The sequence below is a fragment of the Mus caroli genome, chromosome 3 (assembly GCF_900094665.2).
Source record: "Mus caroli chromosome 3, CAROLI_EIJ_v1.1, whole genome shotgun sequence".
Taxonomy (NCBI): domain Eukaryota; kingdom Metazoa; phylum Chordata; class Mammalia; order Rodentia; family Muridae; genus Mus; species Mus caroli.
This window is the reverse complement of record NC_034572.1, coordinates 100,898,055-100,919,283: the sequence shown is the minus strand read 5'-3', so window position 1 is coordinate 100,919,283 and position 21,229 is coordinate 100,898,055. Positions and strand designations below refer to the sequence as shown.

The window sequence follows — 21,229 nt, the reverse complement described above, 5'->3', positions numbered from 1 at the left end:
GGAGAGTCTCCAGGGAGGGCTCTGAACCCAGGACTCAGAGGAGTATCTGAACTCCAGACTTCTGGCCGCCTGCCTTGCAAGAAGAGAGCTTGCCTGCAGAGAGTGCTCTGACCACTGGAACTCAGGAGAGAGTTGGAATCCCAGGAGTGCTGACAGAGGCTAACAGAATCACAGGAGGATCAAGCTCCAGCCAGAAACAGCTAGAACATCTAAAACCAGAGATTACCAGATGGTGAAAGCCAAACATAAGAATCTTACTAACAGAAACCAAGATCACTGGGCATCATCATAACCCAATAAGCCCACCACAACGAGTCCTGGATACCCCCAACACACCCGAAAAGCAAGACTCAGATTTAAAATCATATCTCATGATGGTGGTAGAGGATTTTGAGACGGGCATTAATAACTCACTTAAAGAAATACAGGAGAACACTGCTCAACAGGTAGAAGCTCTTAAAGAATTACAGGAAAATATTGCTAAACAGGTAGAAGTCCTTAAAGAGGAAACACAAAAATCTCTTACAGAATTACAGGAAAACACAACTGAACATGTAATGTAAGTGAACAAAAACCATACAAGATCTAAAAATGGAAGTAGAAACAATAAAGAAAACACAAAGGAAGACAACTCTGGAGATAGAAACCCTAGGAAAGAAATCAGGAACCACAGATGCAAGCATCAGCAACAGAATACAAGAGATGGAAGAAAAAAATCTCAGGTGCAGAAGATTCCAAAGAGAACATGGAAATAACAATCAAAGAAAATGCAAAATCCAAAATATCCTAACTCAAAACATCCAGGAAATCCAGGACACAATGAGAAGACCCAACCTACCAAAAATAGGAGTACATGAGAATGAAGATTTTCAATTTAACGGGCCAGCAAATATCTTCAACAAAATAATAGAAGAAAACTTCCCTCACCTAAAGAAAGAGATGCCCATGAAAATACAAGAAGCCTACAGGACTCCAAATAGACTGGACCAGAAAAGAAATTCCTCCAGACATACAATGATCAGAACAACAAATGCACTAAATAAAGATAGAATATTAAAAGCAGTAAGGGAAAAAGGTCAAGTAACATATAAAGGCAGACCAATTAGAATTACACCAGACTTCTCATCAGAGACTATGAAAGCCAGAAGATCCTGGACAAATGTTATACAGACCCTAAGAAAATACAAATGCCAACCCAGGCTACTATACCAGCAAAACTCTCAATTACCATAGATGGAGAAACCAAGGTATTCCATGACAAAATCAAATACACACAATATCTTTCCACGAATCCAGTCCTTCAAAGGATAATAAAGGCAAAATTCTAATACAAGGAAGGAAAGTATGCCCTGGAAAAAGCAAGATAGTAATCCTTCAACAAACCTACTAGAAGACAGCCACAAGAACAGAACCCCAACTCTAACGACAGAAAAATAACAGGAAATAATAATTACTTTTCTTTAATATCTCTTAATATCAATGGACTCAATTCCCAAATGAAAAGACATAGACTAACAAACTGGCTATGTAACCAGGACCCAACATTTTTCTCAATACAGAACACCCACCCACCTCAGGGAAAAAGACAGAAATTACCTCAGAGTAAAAGGCTGGAAAATTTTTTCCAAGCAAGTGGTCCGAAGAAACAAGCTGGAATAGCCATTTTAATGTCGAATAAAATTGACTTCCAATCCAATGTTATTAAATAAGACAAGGGGCACTTCATACTCATTAAAATTAAAATCTTCCAAGATGAACTCTCAATTCTCAATATCTATGCTCCAAATGCAAGGGCAGCCACATTCATTTATAAAAGTATAGTAAAGCTCAAAGCATACATTGCACCTAACACAATAACAGTGGGAGACTTCAACACACCACTCTCATCTTTGGAAAGATCCTGGAAACAGAAACTAAACAGAGATACTTTGAAACTAACAGAAGTTATGAAACAAATGGATTTTACAGATGTCTACAGAACATTTCATCCTAAAACAAAAGGATATACCTCCTTCTCAGCACCTCATGGTACCTTCTCCAAAACTGACCACATAAAGGTCACAAAATAGGCCTCAACAGATACAAAAATATTGAAATTATCCCATGCATCCTATCAGATCACCACAGACTAAGGCTGATCTTCAATAACAACATAAATAATAGAAAGCCAACATTCACATAGAAGCTGAATAACACTCTACTCAATGATACTGTGGTCAAGAAAGAAATTAAAGACTTTAAAAAGTTTAATGAAAATGAAGTCACAACATGCCCAAACTTATGGGACACAATGAAAGCATTCCTAAGAGGAAAACTCATAGCTCTGAGTGCCTCCAAAAAGAAATTAGACAGAGCATACAGTAGCAGCTTGACAGCACACCTTAAAGCTCTAGAACAAAAGGAAGCAAATTTACACAAGAGGAGTAGACAGCAGGAAATAATCAAACTCAGGGCTGAAATCAACCAAGTGGAAACAAAAAGAACTATTCAAAGAATCAACCAAACCAGGAGCAGGTTCTTCGAGAAAATCAACAATATCAACAAACCCTTAGCCTGACTAACTAGAGGGCACTGGGACAGTATCCTAATTAACAAAATCAGAAATGAAAATGGAGACATAACAACAGAACATGAGGAAATCCAAAACATCATCAGATCCTACTACAAAAGTTTATATTCAACAAACCTGGAAATCCTGAATGACAGGAACAACTTTCTAGAAGATATCCGGTATCAAAGGTAAATCAACATCAATCATTTAAATAGTCCTATATCCCCTAAAGAAATAGAAGCAGTCATGAATCGATTTCCAAACAAAAACAAAAAACAAACAAACAAACAAACAAAAAACAAAAAAAGCCCAGGACCAGATGGGTTTAGTGCAGAAGTCTACCAGACCTCAAAGAAGACCTAATTCTAATTCTTCTCAAACTCTTCCAAAAAAATAGAAACAGAAGGCACTCTACCAAATTCTTTCTATGAAGCCACAATTACTCTAATGCCTAAACCACAAAAAGACCTAAACCAGCAAAGAAAGAGAACTTCAGACTACTTTCCCTTATGAATATAGATGCAAAAATACTCAATAAAATTCCCACAAACCAAATCCAAGAACACATGTAAATGATCATCCATCATGGTCAAGTAGGCTTCATCCCAGGGATTCAGGGAAGGTTTAATATACGAAAATCCATCAATGTAATCCACTATATAAACCAACTCAAAAACAAAATCCACATGATCATCTTGTTAGATACTGAGAAAGCACTTGACAAAATCCAACACCCACTGATAATAAAGTCTTGGAAAGATCAGGAATTCAAGGCCCATACCTAAACATGATAAAAGCAATCTACAGCAAACCAGTAGCCAACATCAAACTAAATGGAGAGAAACTCGAAGAAATCCCACTCAAATGAGGGATTAGACAAGGCTGCCCACTTTCTCACTACCTATTCAACATAGTACTTGAAGTCCTAGCCAGAGCAATTCAACAACAAAAGGAGATCAAGGGGAAACAAATTAGAAATGAAGAAGTCAAAATATCACTATTTTCAGATGATATGATAGTATATATAAGTGACCCTAAAAATTCCACCAGAGATCTCCTAGACCTGATAAACAGCTTCAGTGCAGTAGCTGAATATAAAATTAATTCAAAGAAATCAGTGGCTTTTCTCTACACAAAGGATAAACAGGCTGAGAAAGGAATTAGGGAAACAACACCCTTCACAATAGTCAAAAAAATAACATAAAATACCTTGGTGTGACTCTAACTAAGGAAGTAAAAGATCTATATGATAAGAACTTCAAGCCTCTGAAGAAAGAAATCAAAGAAGATCTCAGAAGATGGAAAGATCTCCCATGCTCATTGATTGACAAGATTAATATAGTAAAAATGTCTATCTTGCCGAAAGCAATCTACAGATTCAATGCAATTCCCATCAAAATTCCAACTCAATTCTTAACTGAGTTAGAAAGGGCAATTTGCAATTTCATCTGGAATAACAAAAAAACTAGGATTGCAAACACTATTGTCAACAATAAAAGAACCTCTGTTGGAATCACCATGCTTGACCTCAAGCTGTACTACAGAGCAATTGTGATAAAAACTGCAAGGTAATGGTACTGCGACATACAGGTAGATTAATGGAATAGAATTGAAGACCCAGAGATGAATCCACACCTATGGTCACTTGATCTTTGACATGGGAGCTAATACCATCCAGTGGAAAAAAGACATAATTTTTAACAAATGGTGCTGACACAACTGGCAGTTATCAAGTAGAAGAATGTGAATTAATCCATTCTTATCTCCTTTAAAAAGCTCAAATCTACGTTGATCAAGGAACTCCACATAAAACCAGAGACACTAAAACTTATAGAGGAGAAAGTGGGGAAAAGCCTCGAAGATATGAGTACAGGGAAAAAAAATTCCTGAACAGAATAGCAATGGCTTGTGCTATAAGATTGAGAGTTGATAAATGGTACTTCATAAAATTGCAAAGCCTCTTTAAGGCAAAAGACATTGTCAATAAGACAAAAAGGCCACCAACAGATTGGGAAAGTATTTTTACCAATCCTAAATCTGATAGGGGACTAATATCCAATATATATAAAGTAAACAAGACGATGGGCTCCAGAAAATCAAATAACCACATTAAAAAATGAGTCTCAGAGTTAAACAAAGAATTCTCACCTGAGGAATGGCTGAGAAGCACCTGAAAAAATGTTCAGCATCCTTTAATAATCAGGGAAATGCAAATTAAAACAACCCTAACATTCCACCTCACAGGAGTCAGAATGGTGAAGATTAAAAATTCAGGTGACAGCAGATGCTGGGGAGGATGTGGAAAAAGAGGAACACTCCTCCATTTATGGTGGGAATTCAAGGTGGTACAACCACTCTGGAAATCAGTCTGCTGGATCCTTGGAAAATTGAACATAGTACTACCTGAGGATCCAGCAATACCTCTCCTGGGCATATATCCAGAATGTGTTCCAAATGTTCCACTATGTTCATAGCAGCCTTATTTATAATAGCCAGAAGCTAGAAAGAACACAGATGTCCTTCAACAGAAGAATGGATACAGAAAATGTGGTACATTTATTTACACAATGGGGTACTGCTCAGCTTTTAAAAACAATGAATTTATGAAATTCTTAGGCAAATGGATGGATCTGGAGGATATCATCCTGAGTGAGGTAACCCAATCACAAAAGAACCCACATGATATGCACTCACTCATTAGTGGATATTAGCCCAGAAACTTAGAATACCCAAGACATAAGATACAATTTACAAAACACATGAAACTCAAGAAGAAGGAAGACCAAAGTGTGGATACTTTGTTCCTCCTTAGAATGAGGTACAAAATACCCATGAAAGGAGTTACAGAGAAAAAGATTGGAGCTAAGAGGAAAGGAAGGACTATTCAGAGACTATCCCACCCAGGGATCCATACTATAATCAGCCACCAAACTCAGACACTATTGCATATGCCAGCAAGATTTTGCTGAAGGGACCTTGATATAGCTATCTCATATGAGGCTATGCCAGTGCCTAGCAAATAGAGAAGTGGATGCTCACAGTCATCTATTGGACGGAACACAGGGTCCCCAATGATGACGCTAGAGAAAGTATCCAAGGAGCTGAAGGGGTCTGTAACCCTATAGGAGAAACAGCAATATGAACTAACCAGTATCCCCTGAGCTTGTGTCTCTAGCTGCATGTGTAGCTGAAGATGGCCTAATCAGCCATCATTCAGAGGAGAGGCCCTTAGTCTTGCAAAGATTATATGCCCCAGTACAGGAAAATGTCAGGGCCAGGAAATAAGGAGTGGGTGGGTTGGGGAGTAGGGCGGGGAAGGTATACTTTCAGGATAGCATTTGAATTGTATAAGAAGAAAATATCTAATAAAAAAATGTTTAAATAAAAAAAAGAAAAAAGTGTAAAATTTGCTACAGAATATGACTATTCATTTAAAAAGTAAATTTTAAAATATTAAAATTATTGACTCCCTTGAACAACAAAACAACAACAACAAAAACTACAACAAAACGTTGACACAACAGTCAAAGAAAGTGCAAAAAGCTCCTATCGAAAAACATCCAGGAAATCCAGGACACAATGAAAAGACCAAACTAGGGAAATAGGTAGAGAAAAGAGCAAAGATTCCCAAATTAAAGAGTCAGTAATATCTTCAACAAAATTATAGGAGAAACCCCCCTTAACCTAAAGAAAGAGATGCCTATGAACATGCAAGAAGCCTACAGAACTCCAAATAGATTGGACCAGAAAAAAAATCCCTCCTGTCATATAAAACCAAAACACCAAATGCACTAAACAAAGTAAGAATATTGAAAGCAGTAAGGGAAAAAGGTCAAGTAACATATAAAGGCAGATCTCTCATAATTATACCAGACTTCTCACCAGAGACTATGAAAACCAAAATATCCTGGGTATATGTCTGAAAGACCCTAAGAGAACACAAACACCAGCCCAGGCTACTATACCCAGCAAAACTCTCAATTACCGTAGATGGAGAAACCAAGATAATCCATGACAAAACCAAGTTAACACTATCTCTCCACAAATTTAGCCCTACAAAGGATAATAGATGGAGAACACCAACACAAGGAGGGAAAGTACAACCTAAAAAAGGAAGAAAGTAATCTTTCAACAAATCCAAAAGGAGATAGGAACACAAACATAATGGCCCCCCAAACAACAAAAATAACAGGGAATAACAATCACTTGTCCTTAATATCTCTTAACATCAATGGACTCAATTCCCCAATAAAAAGACATAGACTATAAGACTAGATACATGAACAAGACCCAGCATTTTGCTGCATACTGGAAACACACCTCAATGACAAAGACAAACACTACCTCAGAGTAAAAGGTTGGAATACAATTTTCCCAGCAAATTGTCCCTAGAAACAAGCTGGAGTCAACATTCTAATATCAAATAAAATCAACTTTCAACCAAAAATTATCAAAAAGGATAAGGAAAAACACTTCATATTGGTCAAAGGAAAAAAATCTACCAAGATGAACTCTCAATTCTGAATATCTATGCTCCAAATGCAAGGGCATCCACACTCATAAAAGAAACTTTAGTAAAGCTCAAAGCACACATTGCACCCCACACAATAATAGTGGAAGACTTTAACACCCCACTTTGAGCAATGGACAGATCATGAAAACAGAAACTAAAAAGACACAGTGAAACTCATATATAGTTATATCTATTTGGTTCATAACTCAGAAGTTATGAACCAAATAGATATAACAGATATTTATTGAACATTTCATCCTAAAGCAAAAGAATATACTTTCTTTTCAGCACCTCATGGTACCTTCTCCAAAATTGACTATATAATTGTCCACAAAATAGGCCTCAACAGATAAAAGAAGACTGAATCAATCCCATGTGCCCTATCAGATTATGTGGACTAAGACTGGTCTAAAGTTCCAACAAAAACAACGGAAAACACACGTAGACAGGGAAAGTGAACAACAATCTACTCAATGATAACTTGGTCAAAGAAGAAATAAAGAAAGAAATTAATGGCTTTTTAGAATTTAATGAAACATACCCAAACATATGGGACACAATGAAAGTAGTCCTACGAGGAAAACTCATACCTCTAAGTGACGCCAAAAAGAAACTGGAGAGAGCTTACACTAGCAGCTTGACAGCACAACTAACAGCTCTAGAACAAAAAGAAGTAAACACACCCAAGGGGAGTGGTCTGCAGGAAATAATCAAACTCAGTTCTCAAATCAACCAAATAGAAACAAAGAGAACTATATAAAGAATCAACAAAACCAGGAGCTGTTTCTTTGAGAAAATCAACAAGATAGAGAAACCCTTAGCCAGAGTAGCCAGAGGGCTCAGAGACAGTATCTAAATTAATAAAATCCAAAATGAAAAAGGGAGACATAACAACAGAAAACATGGAAACTCAAAAAATCATCAGATCCTACTACAAAAGTTTATATTCAACTAAATTGGAAAATCTGGATGAAATGGACAATTTTCTAGACACATACAAGTGCTAAAGTTAAAACAGGATCAGATAAACCATCTAAACGGTTCCATAACCCCTAAAGAAATAGAAGCAGTCATTAAAAGTCTCCCAACCAAAAAAGCCCAGGAACAGATGGGTTTAGTGCAAAATTCTATCAGATCTTTAAAGAACTAATACCAATACTCTTCAAACTATTCCGCAAAATAGAAACAGAAAGAACACTACCCAATTCTTTCTATGAAACCACAATTACTCTGATACCTAAACCACACAAAGACCAAACAAAGAAAGAGAACTTAATGCCAATCTCCTTCATGAACACTGATGCAAAAATACTCAGTAAACTTCTTGCCAACCGAATCCACGAACACATCAAAATGATCATTCACCACCATCAAGTAGGCTTCATCCCAGGGATGCAGGGATGGTTCAATATATGGAAATTCATCAACTTAATCCACTATGTAAACAAACTCAAGTTAAAAACCCAAATGATCATCTCATTACATGCTAGAAAGCATTTAACAAAATTCAGCATCCCTTCATGTTTAAAGTCTTGGAAAGATCAGAAATTAAAGGCCCATACCTAAACATAGTAAAATCAATACACAGCAAACCAGTAGCCAATATCAAACTAAATGGAGAGAACCTTAAAGCAATCCCACTAAAATCAAGGCTGCCCACTCTCTCCCTATCTACTCAATATAGTACTCCAAGTTCTAGCTAGGGCAAGAAAAGGATGTCAAAGGGAAACAAATTGGAAAGAAAGACATCAAAATATCACTATTTTCAAATGATACGATCATATATTAAGTGACCCCAAAAATTCCACCATAAAATTCCAAGAGGTGACAAACAACTCCCGCAAAGTGGCCGAATATAAAATTAACTCAAATCAGTGGCCTTGCTCTACTCCAAGGATAAACAGGCTGAGAAAGAAATTAGGGAAACAACACCCTTCACAATAGCCACAAATAATATTACATACCTTGGAGTAATTCAAAGTAAAGAAGTGAAAGATTTATATGACAAAAACTTCAAGTGTCTGAAGAAAGAAATCAAAGACGATCTCAGAAGATGGAAAGATCTCCCATGCTCATGGACTGGCACAATTAATATAGTAAAAATGGTCATCTTGACGAAAGCAATCTACAAATTCACTGCAATCCCAATCAAAATTCTAACTCAATTCTTCATAGAGTTAGAAAGAGCAATTTGTGAATTCTTTTGGAATAACAAAAGACCCAGGACAGCAAAAACTATTTTCAACAATAAAAGAACCTCTGAGGGAATCACCATTCCTGACCTCAAGCTCTATTACAGAGAAATAGTGATAAAAACGGAATGGAATTGGTACAGAGAAAGGCAGGAAGATCAATGGAATAGAATTGAAGATCCAGAAATGAACCCACACACATACCATCACTTGATATTTAACAAAGGAGCTAAAACCATCCAGTGGAAAAAAGACAGCATTTTTAACAAATGGTGCTGGTTCAACTGGTGGTTAGCATGTAAAAGAATGTAAATCAACCCATTCTTATCTCCTTGTACAAAGATCAAGTCCAAGTGGATCAAGGACCTCCACATAAAACCACAGACACTCAAACTTATAGAGGAGAAAGTGGGGTAAAGCCTCGAAAGTATGGGCACAGGGGAAAAATTCCTGAATAGAACAGCAATGGCTTGTGCTGTAAGATCAAGAATCAACAAATGGGACCTCATAAAATTACAAAGCCTCTGTAAGGCAGACACCGTCAATAAGACAAAAAAAAAAAAAAAGCCACCAACAGATTGGGAAAGGATCTTTAACAATCCTAAATCAGATAGGGGACTAATATCCAATATGTATAAAGAACTCAAGAAGGTGGACTCCAGAAAATCAAATAACCCCATTAAAAAATGGGGCTCAGAACTAAACAAAGAATTCTCACCTGAGGAATANCGANTGGCTGAGAAGCACCTGAAAAAATGTTCAACATCCTTAATCATCAGGGAAATGCAAATCAAAACAACCCTGAGATTCCACCTCACACCAGTCAGAATGGCTAAGATAAAAAATTTAAGATCTGAGAGCAGATGCTGGCTAGGATATGGAGAAAAAGGAACACTCCTCAATTGCTGATGGGATTGCAAGCTGGCACAACCACTCTTGAAATCAGTTTGACGTTTCCTCAGAAAAATGGACACAGTACTACCTGAGGACCCAGCAATACCACTTCTTGGCATGTACCCAGAAGATGCTTCAACACATAATAAGGGCACATGCTCCACCAAGTTCACAGCAGCCTTATTTGTAATAGCCAGAAGCTGGAAAGAACCCAGATGCCTCTCAACAGAGGAATGGATACAAAAAATGTGGCATATTTACACAATTGAGTATTACTTAGCTTTTAAAAACAATGAATTTATGAAATTCTTAGGCAAAGGAATAGAACTAGAAAATATCATCCTGAGTGAGGTTACTCAATCACAAAAGAACACACAAGGTATGCACTCAAAAGTGGATAGTAGGCCAGAAGCGCAGAATACCTATGATACAATTCACAAACCACACGAAGCTCAAGAAAAAGGAAGACCAAAATGTGAATCCTTCTGTCCTTCTTAGAAGGGGGAACAAAATACCCATGGAAGGAGTTATGGAGAGAAAGTATGGATCAGAGACTGAAGGAAAGGCCCAGAGACTGCCCCACCTGGGGATCCATCTCATATACAGTCCTCAAACCTAGACACTATTGTGGATGACAAGAAGTGCTTGCTGACAGGAGCTTGACATAGAGGTCTCCTGGGGGAAGGGGCTTTTCCAGTACCTGACAAATACAGAGATAAATGCTTTCAGGCAATCATTAGACTGAGCACAGGGTCCCTGTAGGGGAATGCCAGGACTAGGAAGCAGGAGTGTGTGGGGGAGGGGGGAGTAGGGGGGGATAGGGGATTTTCAGAGGGGAAACCAGGAAAGGGGATAACATTTGAAATGTTAATAAAGAAAATATGTAATTTAGAAAAAACACCAAAAAAAAACGAAGAAAGAAGAAAGAAGAAGAAGGAGGAAGAGGAGGAGGAAGAGGAGGGTGAAGAGGAGAAGAAGAAATGGGCATATATATAATTGTATAAGGATTCATGGAATATATCCAATTGGCCTCCCTGTCAGGTACTTGGAAGAAATGGAATTTTGAAATTTATGACAAAACATTGAAGGAAGAGGTATGTGGATAGGGATACCTGAATGACTATAAATATATATTTAATGTAAAAATGGCAAAGATCTGAGTAGAACTCTCATTAAAAAAGTTATATAGACCATTCTTTAGTCTATTTCTGAATCAGTTACAATTTAGACTAGATAATTTACAAAGAGAAATTCCCTCTAATTCCAGAAACTAAGAAATACAATGTGGGGAAACTAAAATCTTATGATGGCTGCTATCTAACTCTAACATGAACTTTTGTTGTTCTGCTCTCAGATGGAGTTGAGTGGAAGAACAAGTCTCATGAGGGCAGACAGCTCACAGTCTAATCATGGTCTACGGCCGCTACTTCTTAATAGCATCACATTGGTTCTTACTTTTGCAGATGTGAATTGTGAAGGAACAAAAAACACTCATATCATTGCATCTGGTCAATTAATAAATTAAAAGAAGTATTATTTACTACTTCCCACCTATTACAATGGCCAAAATCAATAGGCAAAAATAAATGATAGTGAAAATATGAAGAGATACTAGACATAGTGAGCACAGAACTTTATAGTTACTCTGAAAATAAAAGTTTGAAATGAATTTTTCTTTGTTTATTTGGTTGATTTGGTTTGAAATAAATCTTCTGGGTATTTACATAAATTGAAAACTTGTGTCCACATGCCATATAATAGTTTATTCTGAGATTAAAAGTCTCAATCTTGGAGGGAAATTCCTTAAGACATCAGATGATATTTTAAGACACAGTATTTACAGGAAGGTTAAACAACTGGGTATTAACTAAGAGGAGGTGAAACATTTTATCCTCCAGAGATGGTCTTAAACTCACAAAGTAAACTCAAAGAGTTTCAGGAAGTTCCTGAAACTAACCAGATTCACTAGGTGCCTCCTTCCCAAATGTATAAAAGCAGTAAAGATTGCTAATAACCACTCTCAGGAAAATGGAGCTGTCTAGAAAATTCATACCAGTAAAGCTTCCTGGAAGTATCAGAGAGCAGCCTAGCTGCCTGAGAGTAGCACAGAGCAGCCCAACTACCTAGAAGAAATTCAGACAAATGGAACTACTTGGAACCTGTTGAGCAGCCAGCAGGCTATGAAGTGTGCTCCAGCTTTCCTACTTTCATAAGCTTCCACTTATGTTGGTTTGGGCTTTTATTGATGCTTCTGTCTTTGAATCATTTTCCTCTTGTAAGCAATCATTCACACACACTCCTCTAAGTAACTCCAATGAAACTCACCAAGTTGGAGTTTTGGGATAGCTGTTCTTTGTTCTGTTATCAGTTCCCTAGCTGAGGCAAGTTGTTCATGTCTTCCCAGGAATAATGTCACGCAGTATCATACTAAACCTTAAATACATGCCTTCATAACCACTTTCCTTATAATTGTAAAAATTCAGAAACAACCAGGATGTTTTCCAATAGGCAAATGACTAAGGAAATATGACATAGCCAAATGATGGAAGTTTTAAAATGACACATCCAACTGTAAAAAGTCATGGAAGAATCAAGTAGATATTGCTAGCTAGAGGTTATCTGAAAGCCTGTGTGCTTCATAATTCCAACTACATGGCATGCTGATAAAGGCAAAATTATAGAGGTATTAAAAGAGCTATGGTTGCCATGCTCAAAGGAAAAGGAAGAATGAATAAGTAGGCATAGAAGATTTTTACAGCAATGAAACAATGATTTTGTAATAGTAAATACATACATTACTTATGTTTATAAATGTAAATGTATTCATGGATTGGTAAAAATAAACATAGCATATAATAACACCAAGAGTAAACATTTGTATCATTATTGGCCTATAAATTGTAACAAGTAAACCACAGGAATATACCATACTAACAATATGGGGGAAAATGGTTGGAGGTAAGAGGGTAAATGCAAAGTTTCCAGTTCCTGTTTAGTTTTTCCTGGCTCTCTAAAACTATTTAAAAACAAACCATTTTTAAACATGAAAGAATACCTCCCAAGGAGTAAATATCTACACTAAAAAGTGTGGTTTCAATCAATGACCGTGACTCACTTGCATTAATGGGAGTTCTTCAGAGCAACCAACACATGTTTTGTTTTGTGTTTTTTGTTTTTTTTGTTTTTTGGGTTTGTTTGTTTGTTTTTTGTTTTGTTTTGTTTTGTTTTTCAAGACAGGGTTTCTCTGTGTAGCCTTGGTTGTCCTGGAACTCACTTTGTAGACCAGGCTGGCCTCGAACTCAGAGATCCGCCTGCTTCTGCCTCCCAAGTGCTGGGATTAATGTGTGCACCACCACGCCTGGCCAACACATGGTTTTTATTGACTATACATTTTTATTTATCCACAATATTTACCAGTGGGCAATTACCTTTTATCCCTCTCCTAAGCTCTTGGTAATAATTTTGCATTCTACTTCAGTGGAATAAACTATACCTGACAGTGCATATACACTTAAACTGTTGGAATGTTTTGTGTTTGCCTAATCCTTTTTATCAATATGCTTCTGAACTCAGGTCCAGTTGTTGCATGTGCCAATGCATCATTTATTCATGTATAGTATGGTATCTTAATGCATTTCACCAGTTGGTGGGCATTTGGACTGTTTCACTTTGGGCCACTGGAAATGCTGCTACTATGAACACACTAGTAGAAAGTTTTGTTTGGGAAGCTGCCAGACATGGTGGTATATACTTGAAATCACAGCACAGGGACATGGAGAAGGAGAATCAACAGTTTAAGGTCATCTTTACGTACCCAGAAAGTTCAAGACAAGCCTGAACTACACATAAAACCTTATCTCAAAAACATTCAAAGAAATAACATTTTATGGATTGATTAGGTATGTGTATAAATAAAGACAATTTGTTGAAAAGAGGTTCATGAATTTGAAGCAGAATTGGGAGGGGTTTATGGAAGGTTTTAAAGAAGAGAGTGAAGGGGACAATGTTTTAATTATATTATTGTCTCAAAAATAAAAATAAATGTTAAGAAAAACAAGCAAAAAAAAAAACCATCTTGTTTTCATGTCTTTACAACTGCTGGGTCAAATGGTAAATTTTTCATTTAGTTTTTGCAAAACTGCTAACCTGTTTCCAATAGTAGATATTTCATTTATGATCTCAGCCAAAACATGTAGCTGTTCAAATTCTTCCCCATACTGGCTGTTATGCAATATTTAAAAATCACAGCCATCCTAGTGAATAAGCTGGACTCCATGATTTGCATTTTCCTATGACTAAGGGTTTGTTTTCATCTTCACTATTTATGTACTTTCTGAGGAGAAATGTCCACTAACATCCTTTGTCAACTTATGAATTGGCATTTAAATTTTATGTAGTTATTCACATCCTATTGTATTGTAAATATATTTCAGCTGGCACAGTAATTGTATGTTTCAGGGGCAGTGTGACATTTCAATACATTATGCAATATGCACTGATCAGAGTAACTGGCATATCTTCACTTCAGGCATTCTTCATTTCTTTATAGTAAAAAAAAAATTGGTTTACTCTTTACACGCTTTTCCACAGGAGGTTCTCTTGACCAGTGAAGATCCGAGAGCCTCTGCCGCTCACTCAAGCTGCACAGTCAGCTGGTCCTTCAGCGCCAGCGGTACTCACCGGCTTTGCCTTGTTTGCCCTGCTCCTTGCGCGGGTCCCGCCAGCCATGACAGCCAAGCGATGCAAAGTGCTTGGGAGAGTGAGCTCCGGATCTAACGATCTAGGAACGCTCAAGTACACAGCTCCCAAGTCAAAGTCCTGCACCAGCTATTGTAGCTTCGGTTGTGACATCACGCCCGGAAACTGCGGATCCCGCGAGATAGCGGCTGAAGTAGGTTGCCTGGGAAACACGCATAAGTAGAAGACTGGTTAGGGATGTAGGCGGAGACATCCTTGAGGTCTTTGCTGCCAAACCTTTCAGCCCCAGAGCTGGAGCCAGAGGTAAGCTGCTGCTGCAGACTGCTTTTAGTCAACCAGGTGGGGCAATTTTGAGCTGTGATCATAGAACAAACATTTAACTTTGTAAAACAGAGTAAAAGAGTGCTTTTCAACTTAAGTTGGAAAAGGCAAGCAAGTACATAGTAGCTTTTCATTTAGACATCTAGCAATTATATTTTATATCTTAATTACTAACAATTTATCGACATGTACCTTATGAAGATTAGGTTTCTCCACACATGTACCTTAAAGAGTTCTCAAAATCAAAAGGACGAAATATCTTGTGTAGCTCAGGTTGGTCAGTAACTGGATTGAGGCTAAAGATGACTTTCAACTCATGTTTCTACTTCCAGTTTTGGAGTGCTGGCATTAAAGGCTTGTGTGCCACTATTTTGGTTTAGTCAGTTTGGAGAACCCATGGCTTCTTCAGGTTAGGCCAGCAGCCAGCATAATACCAACTGAAGAATAATATAAAATAACTTTTATAACCTGTCCAATTTCATCAAATATGAATAGGCTACTTGCAATGTGCTTGATCAGGAACAATAAATATATTTAATCCACGGGTATTATTCAAAATTCTATCCATACTCTTGATTTTACACTTTTCTTTTTTTATGGGTTATTTATCCCCCTTCCTATTTTTCTGCCCCAAATTCACTATTCCCCCGCCCCCTGCTTCTATGAGGGTGCTCTACCACCCACCCACCCATTCCTACCTCACCACCCTGGAATTCCCCTTTGTTGAGGCATGGAGCCTCCACAGGAACAAAGGCTTCTCCTCCCATTGATGCCAGACAAAAAATCCTCTGCTGCGTATGCAGCTGGAGCCATGGGTCCCTCCATGTGTACTCTTTGGTTAATGGTTTATTCTCGGGGAGCTCTGAGGGGTCTGGTTGGTTGATACTGTTGTTCTTCCTATGGAGTTGCAAACACCTTCAGCTCCTTCAGACCTTCCCCTAACTCTTCCATTGGGATCTCCATGCTTAGTCCAATGCTTGGCTGCAAGCATCTGCATCTGTATTGGTCAGGCTCTGACAGAGCCTCTCAGGGAACAGCTACACCTGGCTCCTGTCAGCAAGTGCTTCTTGGAATCAGCAATAGTGTCTGGCTTTGGTGTCTGAAGATAGGCTGGATCCCCAGGTGGGGCAGTCTCTGGATGGCCTTTCCTTCAGTATCTGTTCTACCTTTTTGTCCCTGAATTTCATTTAGACAGGAGCAATTCTGGGTTGATGTTTTTGAGATGAGTGGGTGGCCCCAACCCTCAACCAGGGGCTGTGTCTAATCACTGGCTAGGGTTTCTATAGGTTCAATCTCCCCTTTGTTGGGTATTTCAGCTAATGTCATACCAGTTGGATCCTGGGAACCTCTTGCTTCCTTGGCAATAGGAACTTTCTAGTGGCCACTCTCAGTTCCCCATCCCCCATTGCTACACAGCTCTGTTCTCCTGACACTCTGTACTTCTCCTGGTCTCAGTCTCTACTCACACCTGATCCTTCCCCCCTTTCCCTCTTCCTCCTCTCCCCCCCAGACCCCTCCCTCCCTCTACTTCCCATGATTATTTTGTTCCATTCCCCCTCCTAAGTAGGACTGAAGCACTGACCATTTGGTCTTCCTTCTTTTAGAGCTTCATATGGTCTGTGAGTTGTATTGTGGGTATTTCAGACTTTTTGCCTAATAGCCACTTATCAGTGACCACATACCATGTGTGTTCTTTTGTGACTGGGTTACCTCACTCAGGATGATCATTTCTAGTTCCAACCATTTGCCTGCATATTTCATGAAGTCTTTTTTTTTTTTTAATAACTGAGTAGTATTCCATCGTGTAAATGTACCATCCTCTGTTGAGGGCCATCTGGGTTTTTTCCAGCTTCTGTCTATTAGAAATAAGGCTGCTAAGAACATAGTGGAGCATGTGTACTTGTTATATGTTGGAGCAACTTTTAGGTATATGCCCGGGACTGGTATAACTGGGTCCTCAGATATTACTATTTCCAATTGTCTGAGGAGCCACCAGACTGATTTCTGGAGTGGAAGTATCAGCTTGCAATACACCAACAATGGAGGAGTGTTCCTCTTTCTCCACATCCTTGCCAGCATCTGCTGTCACCTGAGATTTTCATCTTAGCCATTCCTACTGGAATGAGGAGGAATTTCAGGGTTATTTGATTTCCATTTCCCTGATGACTAAGGATGTTGTCTACTTCTTGGCCATTTGATATTCCTCAGTTGAGAATTATTCGTTTAGTTCTTTACCCCAATTTATGATAGGGTTATTCGGTTCTCTGGAGCCTAAGAAGTGAAGATATCACTATTTATTTATGGATGATATGATAATAAACTTAAGTGACCCCAAAAAGTTTGCTAGAGAACTCCTAAACCTGATAAACAACTTCAATAAAGTGGATGGATATAAAATTAACTCAAACAAATCTTTAGCCTTCCTTTATTCAAAGGATAAATGGCTGAGAAAGAAATTAGGGAAAGGGCACCCCTCACAATATTCACAAATAACATAAAATATCTTCGTGTGACTCTAACCAAGCAAGTGAAAGATCTGTACAACAAAAACAGCAAGTCTCTGAAGAAATCAAAGAAGACCTCAGAAGATGGAAAGATCTCCCATGCTCATGGATTTGCAGGATTAATATAGTATTAATGCCCATCTTCCCAAAAGCAATCTATAGATTCCATGCAATCCCCATCAAAATTCCAACTCAATTCTTCACAGGGATAGGAAGAGTAATTCTCAAATTTATCTGGAATAACAAATTCCTCAGGAGGGCAAAAGCTATTCTCAACAGTAAGAGAACTTTTCACCATGCCTGGCCTCAAGCTGTACTATAGAACAATAGTGATAAAAACTGCATGGTATTGGTACACAGACAGACAAGTAGATCAATGAAATAGAACTGAAGACCCAGAAATAAATCCATACACCTATGGTTACTTGATCTTTAACAAAGGAGCTAAAATCATCCAGTGGAAAAAAAGACAGCATCTTCTTTTTTATTTTTATTTTTTGAGTTTTTTAAGACAGGTTTTCTCTGTGTATCCCTGGTTGTCCTGGACCTCACTCTGTAGACCAGGCTGGCCTCGAACTCAGAAATCCACCTGCCTCTGCCTCCCAAATGCTGGGATTAAAGGCATGCACCACCACTGCCTGGCAGCATTTTCAACAAATGGTGCTAGTTCAACTGGTGGTCAGCATGTAGAAAAATGCAAATTGATCTATTCTTTTGTTTGTTTGTTTTTCTTTTTTTAAAATTGGATATTTTATTTATTTACATTTCAAATGTTATTTCCATTCCTGGTTTCCCCTCTACCAACAACCTATTCCACCCTCCCCCCCCTTGCTTCTATGAGGGTGCTCCCCCACCCACCTACCAACTTTCACCTCACTGTCCTACATTCCTCTACAATGGGGCTTCATGCCTTCACAGGACCAAGGTCTCCCCCTCCCATTGATGCCAGACAAGGCTCCTTCAGCTCCTTCAGCTCTTTCTCTAACTCCTCCATTCGGGTCCCTGTGCTCAGTTCAATGCTTATCTATGAGGATCCACATCTGTATAGTTCAGGATCTGGCAAAGCCACTCAGGAGACAGCTGTATCAGGATCCTCTCAGCAAGCAATTCTTGGCATTAACAAGAAGTGTCTGGATTTGGTATCTGCACATAGGATGGATCCCTAGGTGGGGTAGTCTATGGATGGCCTTTCCTTCAGTCTCTACTCCATTCTTTGTCCTTGCATTTCCTTTAGACAGGAGCAATTCTGGGTTAATATTTTGGAGATTGGTGGATGGCCCCATCCCTCAAACAAGAGCCATGCCTAACCCCTGGATATGGTCTCAACAGGTTCTCTTTCCCCTTTGAGGGGTATTTCAGCTAATGTCATCCTGGTGTGGTGTAGGAGGCTTTTGCTTTCCTTGTATCTGGGTCTTTCTGGTTGCTACCCTCAGTTCCCCATCCCCCATTGGTACCTACCTCTGTTCAATTTCCTGACCCTTTGTCCATTCCCTCCATTTACTACCATACCTTATTCTTCTCCTCTTTTTCTCCTTCCACTCTCCTCTCCTTACCAAGTCCCTCCCACCCTCTACTTTTTTTGTTTGAATTAACTTTATATCCAAAAACTTTGCTGAAATTGTTTGTCAGCTGTAGGAGTTCTCTGGTGGAATTTTTGCAGTCACTTAAGTATACTATCATATCATCTGCAAATCATGATATTTTTACTCCTTACTTTCCAATTTGTATCCTTTTGACCTCCTTTTGTTGTCTAATTTCTCTAGCTAAGACTTCAAGTACTATATTGAATAGATAGGGAGAGAGTGGGAAGCCTTGTCTAGTCCCTGATTTTAGTGGAATTGAGTGAAGTTTCTCTTTATTCAGTTTAATGTTGGCTACCGGTTTACTGTATATTGATTTTAGAATGTTTAGGTATAGGCCTTGAATTCCTGATATTTCCAAGACTTTTAACATGAAGGGATGTTGGATTTTGTCAAATGCTTTTTCAACATCTATTGAAATGATGTGGTTTTTTTCCCTTTGAGTTTGTTTATGTAGTGGGTTATATTGATGGATTTCCATATTTTTGAACCATCCTTGCATCCCTGGGATGAAGCCTACTTGATTGCGCTGAATGATCATTTTAATCTGTTCTTGGATTCAGTTTGCAAGTATTTTATTGAGTATTTTTACATTGATATTCATAAGGAAAATTGATCCGAAATTCTCTTTTTTTTGTTGGGTCTTTGTGTGGTTTTGGTATCAGTGTCACTGTGGCTTCATAGAACAAATCAGGTAGTGTTCCTTCTGTTTCAATTTTGTGGAATAGTTTAAAGAGTATTGGTATTAAGTTTTCTTTGAAGATCTGATAGAAATCTATACTAAACCCATCTGGTCCTGGGCTTATTTTGGTTGGGAAACTTTTAATAGCTGCTTCTATTTTTTTAGAGGTCATGGGACTGTTTAGATGTTTTATCTGACCCTGATTTAATTTTGGTATCTGTCTAGAAAATTGTCTTTTGCATCCAGATTTTCCAGTTATGTTGAGTATAGGCTTTTGTAGTAGGATCTCATGATTTTTTAAAATTTGCTCTGTTTCTGTTGTCATATTTCCCTTTTCATTTCTGATTTTGTTAATTTGGATAATATCTTTGCATCCTCTGGTTAGTCTGACTAAGAGTTTATCTATCTTGTTGATTTTCTTAAAGAACGAGCTCCTGGTTTGTTTAATTCTTTGAATAATTCTTTTTCTTTCTACTTGGTTAATTTTAGCCCTTAGTTTGATTATTTCCTGCTCTTTACTCCTCTGGGGTGTATTTGCTTCTTTTTGTTCTAAAGCTTTCCTGTGTGCTTTCAAGCTGACAGTGTATGCTTTCCTCAGTTTCTTTTTGCAAGCACTCAGAGCTATGGGTTTTCCTCTTAGGACTGCTTTCATAGTGTCCCATGAGTTTGGGTATGTTGTTCCTTCATTTTCATTAAATTCTAAAAAGCCTTTAATTTCTTTACTTCTTCCTTGACAAAGCTATGATTAAGTAGAGTGTTGTTCAGCCTCCATGTATATGTGAGCTTTCCATGGTTTTTCGTTGTTATTGAAAACCAGCCTTAGTCTATGTTGATATGATAGGATGCATGGGATTATTTCAGTCTTCTTGTATTTGTTGAGGCCTTTTTTGTAACAAACTATATGGTCATTTTTAGAAAAAGTACGATGAGGTTCTAAGAAGGTATGTTCTTTTGTTTTAGGATGAAATGTCCTATAGTTATCTCTTGGATCCATTAGGTTAATAACATCTGTTAGTTTCACTGTGTCTTCTTTTCTTGTTCATTTCCTAAGATTTCTGTTAATAACACTATCACATTATAAACATTCTAACATTTAAAAACTACAATATTAGAAGAAATGATGGAGGGGAACACATAGATTTCACTGAGAGGGGAAATAAGATAGATTTGTACAGATGTACTAAGTTCAGGGGCCAAGGAACAGGAAGATAGGATGGGACGATGCAACAGATTGAGGGAGGTAATGTAATGCAGAGAGAGAGAGAGATCTAGAAGTGAGGGGCATTTGAAGTAC

General features: G+C 38.0%; 1 protein-coding gene across 1 annotated transcript in view; it reads right to left on the bottom strand.

Moving 5' to 3' along the window:
- The window catches only part of Lrif1 (ligand dependent nuclear receptor interacting factor 1), a 46,142-nt gene extending 31,162 nt beyond the window's left edge, over window positions 1–14,980 (bottom strand). The window contains exon 1 of the mRNA XM_021159037.2: window positions 14,831–14,980. Within this exon, the coding sequence (XP_021014696.1) occupies window positions 14,831–14,878 (48 nt within the window). The 5' untranslated portion in view covers window positions 14,879–14,980. The remainder of the gene's footprint in view (window positions 1–14,830) is intronic.
- Window positions 14,981–21,229: the final 6,249 nt, after the last annotated feature.